At 39.4% G+C, this 16,203-nt stretch overlaps 2 protein-coding genes across 6 annotated transcripts in view; one reads left to right on the forward strand and one right to left on the reverse strand.

The window, feature by feature from the left end:
- Positions 1–630: 630 nt before the first annotated feature.
- Positions 631–8,472, forward strand: LOC115422429 (dynein regulatory complex subunit 4-like). Of its 3 annotated transcripts, XR_003935843.1 has the most exons (12): positions 631–762; positions 919–1,011; positions 2,364–2,561; positions 4,129–4,335; positions 4,419–4,473; positions 4,549–4,754; positions 5,171–5,338; positions 6,415–6,501; positions 6,578–6,787; positions 7,002–7,067; positions 7,886–8,091; positions 8,274–8,472. XR_003935843.1 is itself a non-coding variant. In XM_030138792.1 (11 exons), the coding sequence occupies exons 2-11, from the start codon at positions 977–979 to the stop codon at positions 7,997–7,999; spliced, it is 1,398 nt and encodes a 465-aa protein (XP_029994652.1). In that variant the 5' UTR covers positions 631–762; positions 919–976; the 3' UTR covers positions 8,000–8,472. The 3 variants fall into 3 exon arrangements, 2 of the variants coding, with proteins under 2 accessions (XP_029994652.1, XP_029994640.1); XM_030138792.1 differs by having other exon boundaries at positions 2,312–2,561; positions 7,886–8,472; XM_030138780.1 differs by having other exon boundaries at positions 7,886–8,472.
- A 1,954-nt stretch (positions 8,473–10,426) lies between these two features.
- Positions 10,427–16,203, reverse strand: part of kif16ba (kinesin family member 16Ba) — a 38,305-nt gene continuing 32,528 nt past the window's right edge. For all 3 annotated transcript variants that reach the window (XM_030133815.1, XM_030133828.1, XM_030133823.1), the window contains 2 exons: positions 14,401–14,484; positions 10,427–12,205 (listed from right to left, as the gene is read on the reverse strand). In XM_030133815.1, coding sequence (XP_029989675.1) covers positions 12,035–12,205; positions 14,401–14,484 — 255 coding nt within the window. In that variant the 3' untranslated portion in view covers positions 10,427–12,034. The remainder of the gene's footprint in view (positions 12,206–14,400; positions 14,485–16,203) is intronic.

Genomic DNA, 16,203 nt, shown 5'->3' on the forward strand with positions numbered 1-16,203 from the left:
AGGACCAATATTTTTAGTTATATTAGTGATTTTGCAATACAATAGTCTTAAATTCACACTGCTATGGCCAGAACGCTTTGGCGGTGACTGCTGGACAAATGCGGTACAGCATGCACGAATACACAACAGCATAAAAACTATCACATACTTGATGTGATAACTTGATATTTTTCACTGAAAATTCACAAAATACAGAGGATAATATTACATTAAACGGTGATAAATCACTTAAGAAACGTTAAATAGAGAGAAAAATTCTTTTGAGAGCTACCACATAAGTCACACATAAGTCTTTATGGGTTAAAAGTCTATTACCTTTGTTTAGGTGATAAATCATAATCAGAATGAACTGTAGCACTAAGTACGTTTTCACATACACAAAAAAAATTGTCTCGGTGCCTTCACAGGCAACAACAACAATAAACAATAAACATTTAGAATATAGAGAAATCAAAAGAGACACACAAATAAAATATAAATACATCCAAATAAAAATACATAGGAATTTACAAAATGTTCAATAATGTGGAATGTACAGATTTTAAAAAGGGAAATGAGTAATTAACAATGTAAATTAAGCCAATATGTAAATGATTCTCAAACGATATGATGTCAATAAAGTTTTTTAATAATTACAATCATGTGACGTCGTTGCCATGGTAGCGGTCATGTGTACAGTTAGCACTTTGCTGTTAGCATCAGTTAGCCTAAACAGTCAGTGAAGACATTTACCCTGGAGGGTCTGGATCATAAGTGAACATGGTGAGTTCAATTCCGTTTCCTGCCTTTTTCATGTCAATGCTCATGTGTTTAAATGTTAGCATTAGCTTCATTTGGAGCCCGTTAGTGTCCCGTGTCAGACACCGGAGACCACCGGTCCCTGTCTGCGACTAAAATGCCGGTTAACTTTCTCCCCAGCCTCCCAAAAGTAAAACCAAGAAGTCCGGGAAGAAGGCGAAGCAGACCGCCGTGGTAGATGCTCTGTCCACGGAGGAGATGTCCAAAGACCAGGTGAGACTGGGGGACAGGAAGCTAACACTGCTAACAGCCTTTAGCATCAATAACTAAAGCAGCTGCTGCTTCTGGAGTTTGGTCCAACTTTCTCCACATTTCTGTCCTTTCTGGTGTCCAGTATGGACAAATGTGTAGATTTAGGACATGTCCCCTTCTATAGTAAAACACGAAATCGTCCCCCAAGTAAAAACATAATAGAATACGAGGGATTTTACTTTTAATTTGATTATTTTGGACAAAATGTGCAGAACAGATTGAACATGAGCAGAGATCCTGTTGAATCACAGAGGAACCGATGAAGAGCAGAAATACAGATAACCCCGCCTAAAAATATGATACAAATGTTCATATCAGTTTATAGATAATGATCACTATCACTATCAAAGCAGTAGACTATTTCTGTCCTGAGTGACAATCCAGATGTAATTTGTGGTTTTAAGATGGAAAAATATCTCAAAATGAACAAACTAAACATATGAAATATTTTAACATTAGATATGCAAGTAAAATTCTGTAACATTTTCTTTGTGTTTTAACTGAGAATATAAAGTTTAAGCTCAAAAGTATTCCACTGTTACTCCAGTGTATTTCATTGTTCTTTTTTATGACTCAGCTTCATTTCCATCACAACGTGACTCATAAAAAAACACTAAAATTTAGGAAATAAAGTGTCTGGGGATCAGTGTTTCCTAGAGGGTTAAGTTAATGTTTTAATGCAGTGGTTTCCAGCCTTTTTTAGCTCGTGACCCCATTTTAACATCACAAATTTCTGGCGACCCCAGACATTCAAAACTGAGACTTTTTTTTTTTTTTTTTTGCTAAAATTAATCAATTTCAGCTTCAGAGTTTGTCATGTCTTTTATGGATTATGATAGTCTCTCTCAATTCACCATGTATTTTTTATTAGTAAGTTTTTAATTTTTATTTTTTATCAATTACTAGGAATTTCAGGTGGCCCCATTTGAATTCCAGATGACCCCATGTGGGGTCCCGACCCCAAGGTTGAAAAACACTGTTTTAATGTGTCCTACATGGGCTTCAGCAGGTCGATGTAAAACGAACACCTACTGCATCCGGAGTTATTCTACAAAAAAAAAAAAAAAGAAAGATTTCTATTTCCATTTAGTTTGTGATGCAAAGGGCATTTTAATAAAGTTAATCTTACTTTTGGTTCATGTGTTTTTATTTTAATTTTACTTCAATAAACTCTTTGGCATCTATTTTTTTTGTAGTGTTTGTACTGCTCAAAATAAGACTCTTTATTGGACCTGGTTTTGAAAACAGTTTTTCCTTCTAGTTTTCTGGTGTTTTCGGGACAAATAGAAATGATGCTGATGTTTGATCTGCAGCTGGAGGAGCACATCATCCGCCTCCGAGAGGAACTGGACAGGGAGCGCGAAGAGAGGAGCTACTTCCAGCTGGAGAGAGACAAAGTCCAGGCTTTCTGGGAAATCGCCAAGAGGAACCTGGAGGAGACCAAAGCTGAGCTGAGGCACACGAGCAGAGAGAGGGAGGAGGCAGAGGAGCGCCACCGTGTGGAGATCAATGTAAGGCACATGAACAGGCAGCACAGGTTCATGGAGCAATCTACATATAACAGCCTCTATTCAAAGCTCCTGAACCTCATGTCTTCGTTTGTTTTAGTTCTGGTCGCAGACTCAGTAAATTATATTCAGAACCTTTTTTCTGTTATTAGTGAGTGATCTGCACTGATTTGTTCACCGAGGGCTTATCTTTTCTGTTGTTCATTAATTTAGACTGATATTATTATTATGATGATGATGATAACCTTAATTTAATTGAAGATAAAATGACACACTTAATTCCGGAAACAATAAAAATGTAATAAATAGAATTATAAAGAGATTCCAATGAGAAGCAGTGGTGGTGATTTACAAAAAAAATCTTAATATATGTTAAATACCAATTAAAATAGACTCTAAATGAGCTAAAACAAGAACAATTATCTGTAAAATATGGTGGAATTAACCCATAAAGATCCAAACAACCACTGGCGACCAAAACCATCTACTCATCTAAAATGTTTAATAACTTCTGATCCATTAAACCTATTAATCCATGTCAATAATTGGTGTAAAATACAGTTATTTATCTTTTCATGGTCATCAGATATGACCTATTTAGACATTCAGAGGCTCTGTAGCAGGGCCAGATTAACACTTCATTGTACCCTGGGCAACAATATTCAAGGGCCCCATCATCACAACCCCAGGACGTCCCTCTCCTTTTTTAATTTTCGTTTGGCGCTCCCACTTAGCTGCTTCTCCATTTTTGCAATGTTTTGATTTGCGTAGTTCTTGACGTCTCACATCCTGCTCAGTGCACGCATGTTGATTTGCTTCACCGCTGATTCCCTTTTTGGACTGACCAATGAGGAGAGGGTCTCAGCTCATGGTCACAGGCAGCAGGAGCAGGGTTTCTGTGCAGTGCAATGGCTCCAGGCAGCGGACAGTTTCATTTATAAGCAAAAGATAACCAGATATTTTCGTTATGCCCGAGCTACCCAGGGCCCTTCAGAGGTCGCGGGCCCCTGGGCAATTGCCCAGTTGCCCATATGGTTAATCCGGGCTTGCGCCGTAGTTACCGTGGAAACACCGTCATCTTCTACAACATTGATTCGCCAGTAAAACCCATGGAGTTGGATCAATGGCAGTGGATGGAGACACTGGATTTGTGTTCAGTTAATGATAGATTTTGTTGAAAAAGTCACATTTTTCTTCATTTTTCTGTTTTTGATTTTATGACAATTAACTTTAATCTGAGCCTTAATGAACATTTACATGATCAGTGAATGAAATATAGGAAAATACCTAATTTTTATTGAATAAATGCAAAACACATATTATAATAAATGATGATAAATCACTTAAGAAAGGGTAACTACAGAAAAAATGTGCCGCAGAAGTCACACTGGGTCTTTATGAGTTAAAAACTGTGCTGTATCAGTTTCCGCCCAAACTGACACTGGAGACATCTTCCAGAGGCCGACTTTAGGACATTCTGGATTTGTGCAACACCTGGACATTAAAGTCCATGTAAAACTGTGGATCTGGACTTGCAGTCGGACACTGATGGTGTGATTTGTGTGTTCAGGTCTACAAGCAGAAGCTGAAGCATGTCCTGTCTGAGCAACACAACGCCATCACGGCACAGAAGACCGACGGTGTCCTGTCCACATCACTGGTCCAGAAGCAGAACGCCGACTCTGAGCTCCACCTCCTCAAACAGAAGCACGGCCTGCAGGCGGATCTAAAGGACAAGGAGTTTGCCAACGAGGAGGGCACCAAACGGCTCCAGGAGGTGGGTTCGGGTCTAGGTCCTAGTCCAGGTTCATCTGCTTCTGGTTTTATTCAACAGTCATGTCACCTTCTACTTCTCCACAGAAACACCAGCTGGAGTTGGTGAAGCTGATGAACAAGTACGACGCCAAGATCAGAGGTGGGAACCAGAGAGTCCACTTCACAGGTAAATCCGGACTAAAGTGTCCCTAAATCATGTCCTCTGTTGAAACAGAAATCGAGTTCAGACACAACAAGATGATGCTGTTGATGGTCCAAGAGGAGGAGAAGAAGAAGGAGGCTCACATCGCAGAAATCCAGGAGCGGATGACGAACCGCATCGAGACTCTGAAACAGGACCACGAGAGAACGCTGAGAGGCGCTGAGGAGCAGTACTCCAGGATCGAACGGGAGACCGAGAGAGACCACCGGCTGCTGATGGTAAGAGGAATCGGGGGGGGCATTTGTCCCCTTGTGTACGTGGGTTCTCTCTGACTTCCTTCCACCGTCCAAAGAAATGCAGCTTAATGATTAATTGTTTCATCTAAATTGTCCATAGGTGTCAGTGGTTGTTCATCTGTATATGTTGCCCTAAGATGAACTGGCAACATGTCCAGGTTGGACCCCACCTTCACCTGATGGTACCTTAGACTGGCCCCCATGACCCTCTCAAGTATTAAGTGGTTCAGAAAATGAATGAATGAATGAAGTTGTTCTTCTGCTTCCTTTTAGTTGTAAATGTCCTTGTTCACCAAATCCATGTGGACTGTGATCTCTGAAGTTTAGAGATTCTCCCAGTGGCTGAACAGACACATGATGTTCCTGATGTTCCTGACTATCGGCTTCTGGTTTTGCAGGATGAGGTTTCACAATTGAAGGTCCAGTTGGCCCGAATGGACAGAAAACTGACAGATGCTCAGCAAGAGAACAAACGCCTGACGGAGTCCCTGCAGGACGCTGAGCAGAAGCTGCCCGAGCTCCAGAAGAACCTGGACGACTACAAACAGTCAAAGGCCGAGGACGCGGTGCGTTCACTGCACACAGATCACACCAGACAACAGGGTGTTCACTCAGGTTCAGCTCTGTGACAAGGAGTGGAATTTGACTTGAGATGATTATGTTTCTTATACATGAGGAAATGGGGCAGAAAGTAACACTGGTCTACGAGTAAAAAGACCTCCAGAGTAAAAGTAATGAAACTTTACCCATTTTGAGTCACTAATAACAAAAACGTCAGTCCAAATGTTGGTTCGCTGTAGTTTCCAAGATACAGTCTTGGGTCAAAATGTGAAATAGTGAGAATTAATGGTAGAATGGGTTTTACTCCAAACTCCACATTACTATACATTGACTTTACAGGGTCTTTATACGGGAATGTTTAGAAATATATTGGATAAATGGACATAAATTAATACATATGTTTAATAACCCTTTATATATATACTGAAAACATAAGATAACCAGCAGTTCATCTAGAATTACGGAATTACAAAATCAGATGGATCAGATAGAGATGTTTTCTCCTCAGTGAAAACAACCAAACTAAGCAGATCATCACCTTCATAATAATACTCCATCTGAAATCTGATTTTTGTGGTTCGTCTAATGTAAATGTGTTGCCATCAGACTCTGTTCTCGGTTCTGAAGTGACATCACATGCATCACACTGTGTCTAAGGAGGTAAATATAGATCTGTCCGGGTCCCATCTGATCCAGTACAGTCTGATTAGACCTCTGACTTTAGTATTGTTATTTATTTTATTTTATATATATATATATATATATATATATATATATATATATATATATATATATATATATATATATATATATATATATATATATAGTGAATGGCAGAATGGTGACATCTGTTGCTTTTCAGTGACGTAAAAGTCAGATGAAATGCGACATGACCGGACTAGATATGAAAGTGGACTGGGTCTGACTGGTGCTGTTCAGACTATCATAAAAATAAATAAATAAATAAATTTTAAAAAATCACACAAGTCACATATGGTCAAAGTCACATTTAGCCACTTTTACGTGCAGTGTGAACATCAGAGCTGAATCTGACCAATCCGCTGTGACCTTGTGTTGACAGGCAAGCAGAGCGCGGGTGAAGAAGATGGAGCAGGAGATGAGGCATCTGACAGTGGAGCACAACATCCTACTGACAGCATTTGAAAAGGTCAGCCTGCCGCACTGATGTGTGACATCACAGGTCTGAACCCGCCCTGTTGTAACCTCTGCTCGGTGTCCAACAGGTGGAGCTGGAGCGTGACCAGCTGAAGAGGTCGCAGATGCAGGCCATTGTGGACGTCCAGCAGAAGAACAGCCTGAAGGAGATGCTGCTGCAGAGGAAGATGAAGACGCTGACAGAGCATCTGGAGACGAAGGAGGCGCAGCTCTGCGCTGCCATTGCCTCCTCCAACGTCGAGCCAGCGGCTGCCAACAGCGCCGCTAACAGGCTGGAGGTAGGAGTTCAAGTACTGCAGACTCCTCCTTTACAGTAAAAGTATTAGTACACAATAGTACTTTTAATACTGTTGCAGTACAATTACAATCACTCCAACTGAATAGATATAGATACCGTTATGAAAATACTCCATTGTTATGAATACTATGCCATTAAAAGTACTCTGTTACAGTAGAAGTACATGGTGTTTCAGGGTGTGTTTTTTATTGTAGGAAATCCTAGATTCTAAGAACACCCGTGTGATGACTCTGCAGGACGAGCTGATTCAGGACATGAAGGTGAGGTGTTCAGTTTCACCCTTTACATGACCATATAAGTCCAATACCTGTTAATAATCAGAAGATTGTACTAATGAGATCTGATGCGTTTTACATGCACTTCAGAAATACGATAATCAATAAACCCTGGTTTAGACATTTAAATCCATTATTGGATTTCTTTTGGAGTTCGTACATACGTAGTGACGGTAGATTCAAACTACAGTGGAGGAGTGGATTGGCATCATTTATGACATTTTTAAGATGGAAAGAATTACTTTTGCAATAAGACTATAACAAGGTCTGTTTTTGACAAGATGGTAAAGATGGATTAGGTATGTTCCACCAGTTCCACCATCGTTTATCTAAGGCCATGTCTTATGTCCATTTCACCTCTTTTTTCCTTCTTAACCCTTTTGTATTGATGTTTTTTTTTTCTTTTAATTTCTTAATATCACAAATGTGCATCCCAGCATTCCTGTTCTAGGGATTTTAGCTCTTAATTTTGTATTGTATAAACTACATCTTTTGTATTGCTGAGGGAGGACCAATCATCCTTATCTGTAGAGTCATGGGGGGTATCGCTGTGTGATTCTGTTGTAATTTTCAGATGAATGGATGAGAATGGTCAGTTGTTATGTGAATAAATATGTGAACCACAGAAAATCCTTATAAAAAGAGAATTACAAAAAAAACTTTAGATTATGTTGTTTACATGATCACTACTAATCTGAGAACTCCATAAATCAGATAATAATCAGAGTGTTAGTGTGAATGTAAACAGATTCATTGTTGAACCATTTAGAACTGACGTATTTTTGATGCTTTTTGATGTGCAGGCGTACGATGAGCAGCTGCAGACGTGTACAACGAGGCTCAAGGCTCTGGGCGTCCCATCATACGATATCCCCTTCAGACCAGCAGACCAAATCCTGAACAGACCTAAACCCTGACTTGAACCTCCTCCATGTCTCCGATGGTGCTTTAATCTGTAATATCTGAATTCCTGTTACTCTACCGACAGAAACATCCGGTTTAGAATCAGATACGACAGATGTGGAACATGCTCAACTTAAAGCATGTGAAAAATATTCAGATTATTCTGTGTATAAATTGTCCAACTACAGAGTTTTATTTGAGATGCAATAATTCTGTAGATGAATCAGGACATTTAGTCAATTTTTTTCTCACCTTTTCACACATGAATTCTGAAAAGAAAGTCCCGTATTTTTTATAGACTGTTTTCAGTATTTGTCCCATGGTACAAATAATGTCTGAACTCTGTGTAGGTGAACAATCACATGTTCCCATGGTCCTTTGTTGCAGCTCTACAGTGAACATGTGTTTTCTAAATGTATCGTTTGTTTACCAGGTCAACACTTGGAATTTACAGATGAATAAACAGTAATTTTCACCTTTTCAGCAGAATTTGCGTGTTTCTAGATCATCTTTGTGGATCAATGTGGACTCATGTGATTAATTCAGGTATTTTAATTCAGTTTTTCTCGACTCCAGATCTGTTTCACCTTAACACCCCTGTTATACTCTTAAAAAAACCAACCCTCTTACCAAAAACTGCTTTATCTTTTAAAGTAAATTATCCATGTGAAATGATTTATCTATGCCTCAAATCCAGGGCGTTTCTTGCTTTAGGCGAACTAGGCAAATGCTTAGGGCCCACAAGCCACCAGGGGGCCCCAAAGCTACATGCTCAGCCTCATCTGAGGAAAATTCAAATGTCCTGTCTTTATCTGTAGCCATCTCATGTGTTTATTAGATCCCTTATATACTTAAAAAATAAATGTAGGATATAAATAAAATAAACTGCAATGATGAGCTGTGGCAGGTGTTTTGTGACATTATTAGGTCATATTTGTTGAACTGCACTGCCACACGGTTAGTGATGTAGTGGGCTGCCAACGCATATCATGGAAATGATTGACAGCTACCCGCCTACCATTCCCATTAGTGAGAGTATTAAACAAAAACACCATGATATCAAAAAGAAGTTATCTCATCGGCTGTATTTTCTTATTTAAAGATTTTTTCTAAACTGAAAATCTGTTTTATTTATTGGCGTATAGAGGATTGTTGTTTTCCTTGTATTATAGTTTTTTATCAGTTAACTTGCCTGAGTGGCTCAACTGAAGATGTTTAATTTGAACTGTAGCCTGTTTTGCTCATGAGGTGTAATAGATTGTGGCATCTTAGTAGACCATCTAAAGGGTTTAGGTATCTCTTCATCATAGTTTGACAAACTTGGGGTCCCCAAACAGCATCTTGCTTAGGGCCCCCACGAAGCTAGAAATGGCCCTGCTCAGATCCAAAAAAGTATGTCTGAAAAATACATGTCAGTATACCACACTACATGACAAATAAGTATTAAAATGTGAAAGATCTGTTGTGTTTTGATGTGGAGATAAACCAGGACAAAACTTTTTTTCTAAACAGTCTTCATCAAACTGTAATTTGTCAAATATATGCAACTGGATGTTCTTTGCAGAAGTTAAAGACATGTTATGCATCAATCATGAACAGTTCAACAGTAATTACTTGTTTTTCACTAAAATCAGATTAAAAAACTAATGAAGACATAAGGCTGAGGTTTTGTCTGGTGTTCAACTAGGACTAATAACATTATTTTCTGAAAGTTTGAAGCTAATCTGAGGTAATGAGCTGAGAAAATTTTATGAAATCTGCAGATTTGAGGTGGGTTTAACCCAGGGGTATCAAACATACAGCCTGTGGGCCAAAACCGGCCATCAAAGCGTCCTATCTGACCCTGTGGGATAAATTCGTGTAGTGAAAAAATTACACTGAAGATGTTAAACAAGGATGTCAGAATCATTTTAGTTCAGCTTCGACAATATGATCTCAGGTGGGTCAGACCAGTAAAATACTATCATAATAACCTATAAATGACAACCAATTTTTCTTTAGTGTAAAAAAAAAAAAAAAAAGTAAAACTGCATGAAAATGTTTAAATTTACAAAAAATGTGAATAACCTGAACAACCTCAAATGTCTTAAGAAAATTAAATACAATATTAACATGTTGTGCCTGTCACTAAATGTTTTATGTAACATTTTCATCGTATAATTTTACTATTTTCACTCAAAATCATTCAGAAAATATTGGAGTTGACATAATTTACTGGTTATTTTACTGATCCAACTCAGTTGAAATCAAACTGGGTGTGGAACCTGAACTAAAATGAGTTTGACAAACCTGGAGGTAAAGCAGCAGTGACCGTCATCAAATATCTATGAAAATGTTTATTTTTAGGAGTTTTGTCCTGAGATTTTAATAGTGCAGGTAATGAAGCATGTGTTCAGACAGAGACGTGTTCAGACCAATCAGACGCCAGTTCATGATCCAGACAGAGTTGCCAGAGTTCCCTTTAATGACATTCAGCGTCACCGTTTACATCTGATACAACGTCACTGTGTAGAAAACTATGTACATCAACATTTACATCCTATGTACAAGGTTTGGCTTATAAAGCAAATTCAAGTCAAACTCTGCCTCCGTCAGATACAAAGTGTTTCCTGTCTGTAAATGTGGAAGACTTTGAGCTCAAATTAAAAACCATTTCATTTCTATTAATGTTTAAAGCTGCCAGTGTTCACAAAGTGTACGGATCAAATAATGCTTTACAGTCTCACCATTTTCAAGATTATTACACATTTTGGTGTCATTCTAAACAGTCTGGAGATGAACATCCGTGGTCAACAATTTACAGATACATGTGACTGAGTATTATACTTAAAAACAGACTCTTTGGATTGAATATTAGTATTATTATTACTGTTATTATTAGATGTGCAGTTAAAAGCTATGTGTGTTGTTGGCACTCATATGAAATGACAGTGAAAAGCTGCTTCTGGAGATAATTTCCTGCCAAAAACCAACAAAAACAGACTTGACTGGCTCTAAATATCTTCTGATCGTTCAGTAATGTCACCTCTTTAAGGTCAATTCTCAAATGAAACTGTTTTTGTTAAACTATGAGCTGTTTTATCACCAATCATCGCTGATGCATTATTGATCAACTTACTGAAACCAGTGCAGTTCCTCAGATGTCCACTAGAGGCACCAGAGGACAACCAGTCCCCATAGACCCACATGTTCAAATGTCTACCTTTAAAGCAGGATGAGCAGTTGTAATCTCTGTGGGGAATTCAACACTCATGGTGTGTTTATATTGAGTGATAGTTAAAACACTTCAGGGTGGGGCTACCGTGACTGACATTCAGAGCTTCTGTTCATGGAATAAAACATTTTTTGCATCAGCTCCACTGTTTGTCATGAAGTTTACCTCTACTTATGCTTATACTGTAGACGGTAGAAAGACGACACAGGTCACTTATTTCTCTAAAATCATTTTTGGCAAAATAACTTAAGTAAATGTTTCAATGTGGAAATATTACAAATAGCTTCTTTAAAATGAAATCTGCCAAAAAAAAAAAAAAAAGTAACATTTGCTCCTTATAATGTCTGAATAGAAACTAAAAGCGGGGGCCTTATTTGGCAAAAATCTGACTAACAGCTCCACCTGCTGTGGAGGCAAATTATTCTGGGCATTACAGAAAAATTAGCGTCAAGATTGTTTTCTTTTTGTTTTGTTGATGACATTTTTGTTCTTGTCAGACACGCTGTATTTGTTTCTGAAGTTGTAGAAACACTGTCTGTGTGTTGAACATTGTTAACAGGTTTTGTTTGTTTGACAGGAAATAAGCTCTGATCCTTTTCTGCTTTGTTCATTTTCTCAGGTGAAGTTTCTATACATGTAAATATTTCTAACCTACCTCTGTATTGCCTGAATGTGTGCATGCCTTCGTGCCATAAATTAACCCTCTAACAGGATACGTCTCTGGAGGACGGTGGACAAAGTGTGGGTTGTAGCGTTGGACCGAGGCGTCCCAAGGCCCAGAGGGCAAAAGGCACCGAGCAGGTCAAGTTTTGGTTTTATGGTGGTAGCCGCAGGGTCAGCCGGTGCCGTGGCTGCTGTACTCGAATACGCCCTTCTTGAAGAACGGCGAGAAGTCGCAGACTGCATGTTTGGATAGATGGAAACTGTCGCTGTCGTCACCGTTGTCGGTTCTGAGAGGAGAACTGGATAATGACAGCATCACCCGGAATAAGTTCCTCAAATAACGCTGCGAAAACAAGAAAACAGTTTTACAATCTCAGACTTATTTACACAAAGACAGATGACATTTAGATCACGTTCACACTGCAGGTCACTGATGACACACGTTTTTCTTAATGTGGTTGTTCACATTACACCATAAATGTGATGCCATCAGACTCATATGTGAACATGAATCACACCGTTTTTATGAAGTAAATATGGATGATTACAGGTCCCGCCTCCTCCATAGCAGAATGGTGACGCATGTCACATTTCAATGACTTAAAAGTCTGATGAAATGCAACAGGACCATTCACACTGAAGTCACATTGGAAAACATTAGATGTGAATCTGATTCAGGACCAGATATGAAAATGGAACAGGTCTGATTAGAAAAGAAATGGGATTGGCATTTAAAAAATCATCTGTAAACGGTGACAGTTATCAGACTTTTCGGCTGTTGATTCTGTTTCCTAAAGCTGTGACTGTCACCAGTTTTTCATGGTTTTCAGACAAGCATACATTTAAATCATCTCATTCTCAGTTATTGTATTAAAAAAACAAAATGCAAGAGTCTGAGATGTAAATATAAAACCACAGCATCAGAATGTGTTGGACTAATCCTCAGAAAATGGATGAATGTGTAAAACATTCCAAAGACAACGTAGATCATTACAGGTAGAGAAGTGAAGATCCATCTACGTCACTGTTAATTTGTGACTGGATGGTTTTAGAAAAATCGGAGGAAAAAAAGCCCTGTAGGAACTAACAGATATGTCTAAACACAGCTGATCAATGACTTGTTTAATGTCACATAAACACATACCCATGTATCTAGAAAAAGAGATATTTTGTCATGTGTTTTGTCTCTCATCCACATAAAAACTCTGGTTTCACTGATAACCATTATTTCTAAAACTCTGTCCAAAGTGTAGGTTTTGTTAAACTCATTTTTTTTCTTGCGTGTGTTCAGGGTTAAATATCCGAATAATACAGTTTGACAGAGAAAATGCATCACAGTCATGTGACCTTTGTTTATCATAACCCATAATCTAGTAGTACTTTAGTAGCACGTGTATTAATCCATCCATCCATCCATTTTCTTCCGCTTTATCCGGGGCCGGGTCGCGGTGGTAACAGTCTAAGCAGGGATGCCCAGACTTCCCTCTCCCCAGACACCTCCTCCAGCTTTTCTGGGGGGACCCCGAGGCGTTCCCAGGCCAGCCGAGAGACGTAGTCTCTCCAGCGTGTCCTGGGTCTTCCCCGAGGTCTCCTCCCGCCGGGACATGCCCGGAACACCTCCCCAGGGAGGCGTCCAGGAGGCATCCGAAACAGATGCCCGAGGCACCTCAGCTGGCCCCTCTCGACGCGGAGGAGCAGCGGCTCTACTCTGAGCTCCTCCCTGGTGACTGAGCTCCTCATCCTATCCCTAAGCCACCCTGTGGAGGAAACTCATTTCGACCGCTTGTATCCGGGATCTTGTCCTTTCGGTCATGACCCAAAGCTCATGACCATAGGTGAGGGTAGGAACGTAGATTGACCGGTAAATCGAGAGCTTCGCCTCTCGGCTCAGCTCCTTCTTTACCACAACCGACCGGTACAGCGACTGCATCACTGCAGACGCTGCACCGATCCGTCTGTCAATCTCACGCTCAATCTTTCTCTCACTCGTGAACAAGACCCCAAGATACTTGAACTCCTCCACTTGGGGCAAAGACTCCCCACCGACCCGGAGAGGACAGTGTATTAATATTTTATTCAAAGCTTTTGCACAGTCCTACTTTTTCTTAATACTCTGTGTGATATATATAGATTTTCTCTTATACAGTCCCTTTAGCACTAAATGTTTTGCTGCTAAATTGAACTGAGCTGCTAAACTGATTTTCATTGTTCCTGTGACAGTGACAATAAAGATTACTCTATTCTATGATGGCGCTCTATGGCATATTTATGTAGGTTCATGTAGATGGAAACTTTTCTGAAAACGATCTTTTGTGTAGGATATTATTATTAGAGAAATATCTGTTTGTATAAATATCCTGATATGTGGATATGTGGCCTTTGTCAATGAAATGGGAAAAAAAAATCTGAAAAAGCATCCTTCCTTCTACTGGAATAAAAAGAAAAAGGAGTTGATGTCAGTGATGTTTCCTGTGGCGCTGCTTTAACGCCCATGTGCTGTTTTTCTACAGTGAGTTTCTTGTGTGAAAAGTGTCCTGCCTCTAGCTGCGTCCGCCGTTCGGCCACCATCCGCTCATCTCGGTTTCCAAACAGTTTCTTTGGTGGGAATTCCAGAGCAGCAAGCTGGAACAGAAACGAAGATGTTACAAACAGCAGGACACACGAAAAAAACCCAAAAAACGGTGCTTCAACATGTTCAGAAACACAGAAGATTCATCGGCCAATAAGATGACCAACACTGACGGAAGCAGACAATGTTTATCCGTCGTGTTTGATGAGTTTGACTTGACTCAAAGATGCAGTGTTTTCCGTTTTAACCTTTATGTCGTCCTTTTTTTCATGATGTTAACAGCTGTGGTTAAATAAATAAATAAATTAATAAATAAAATACAGAAGCCTTTCTGCACTGCAGTAAATAATAACAATAAATCACTGATGGTTTTCCCTGAACATCCAGCTACAATAGCATCTGACTGTATTTGACTATAAAACTGTGTTCATTAACAGGGACATGAGGTTTTGCGTCAAAAGTTTACATTCATTTATACATTTAGATTACTAGCGGCACTGTACCCGTGGTGCCATTGTATGATAGCATGATAAGTAGAAGTTGTCTGCCACCACTATACATTTGTAAACTACCATTTAATCATGCATTTTGCAGGTAATAATTTGAGCCAACATGTGAGGCATGAAGGGAAGAGCATGTATTTGTTTGGCCTGTCAAGCATGATTAAATTCATACTGCAGTAGTGAACTGCAGCCTTCACATTATAGCATGGTCTGGTGGCAGTAGAAATTTCATGAACAGCAGCATAACCACCAGTGTTGGGCAAATCACTTTGAAAAAGTAATTAATTATAGTTACTAATTACTTTTCCAAAAAAAGTAATGGAATTAGTAATGGAATTAGTCCTTCATAAATGTAACTAGTTACCAGGGAAAGTAATTATTGTGTTACTTTTTTGAAAAATCTTCAAATGTGTAAAAGGAAACAGATTTTTGAGCGTGTTTCACGGCCTGTTTCATAGAGTAGAACAGCAGACAGGTACTTCATACCATAACTGTGGTGAGGCTGGGGTCCACCAGGGCCCGGCTTTTCTACCACATATCTGCATTTATAGGAAGAATATGATCCTCCAGTTAATCCCACATCTCCACTTTTTTCAGTCGCTCCTCCTGGATACAGCAGTAAATGTCTTCAGTCCATTCAGTTGGACTCTCACTGATAACTCCTCCCCTAAGTTAAACGAAGCTGCGTTCACGTGAATGGGGTAGTGCTGGGCAATATAACGATATATATCGTGGGGACGATAGAAAAGTGTCTATCGTGCCACATTTCTCTTCTATTGTTTCTAACCTAATTTTATCAATTATTACAGCAAATATATCATTAAATAGCCTGCGACGATTGTATTAGTGTTGTCTTGTCACCATGCATATTCTAAATTTATATAAGTGAAAATAAAGATGAATAAAAAAGAGATTTTTCGCAAAGAAACTCCGTCTTGTGGTTTTGCGACATGACGCTGCTTTACGTTCTTTGATTCTCACATGGGTTTGCGACATGCTTTACATTACCTAACTCATGAGTGCTGAACAATGGAAGCGCAACAGGTTGAAGTTTCATGCCCAGAGTTGCAACAGACAGAGACAGCTACGCAGGCAGCCCAAGAAGAAGCACTTTTACCGAAAAGAGGGGGTACGTCTGTGATTTGGTTACATTTTGGGTTCAAAAGGTCCGACACGGAGCAGAAGACGGCCATATGCAAACTATGCTACAAGACTATTCCTGTGCCCGATGCCAACACAACAAACCTCTTCTATCACCTAAAGACGGTC

Source organism: Sphaeramia orbicularis, chromosome 1 (genome assembly GCF_902148855.1).
Source record: "Sphaeramia orbicularis chromosome 1, fSphaOr1.1, whole genome shotgun sequence".
Lineage (NCBI taxonomy): Eukaryota > Metazoa > Chordata > Actinopteri > Kurtiformes > Apogonidae > Sphaeramia > Sphaeramia orbicularis.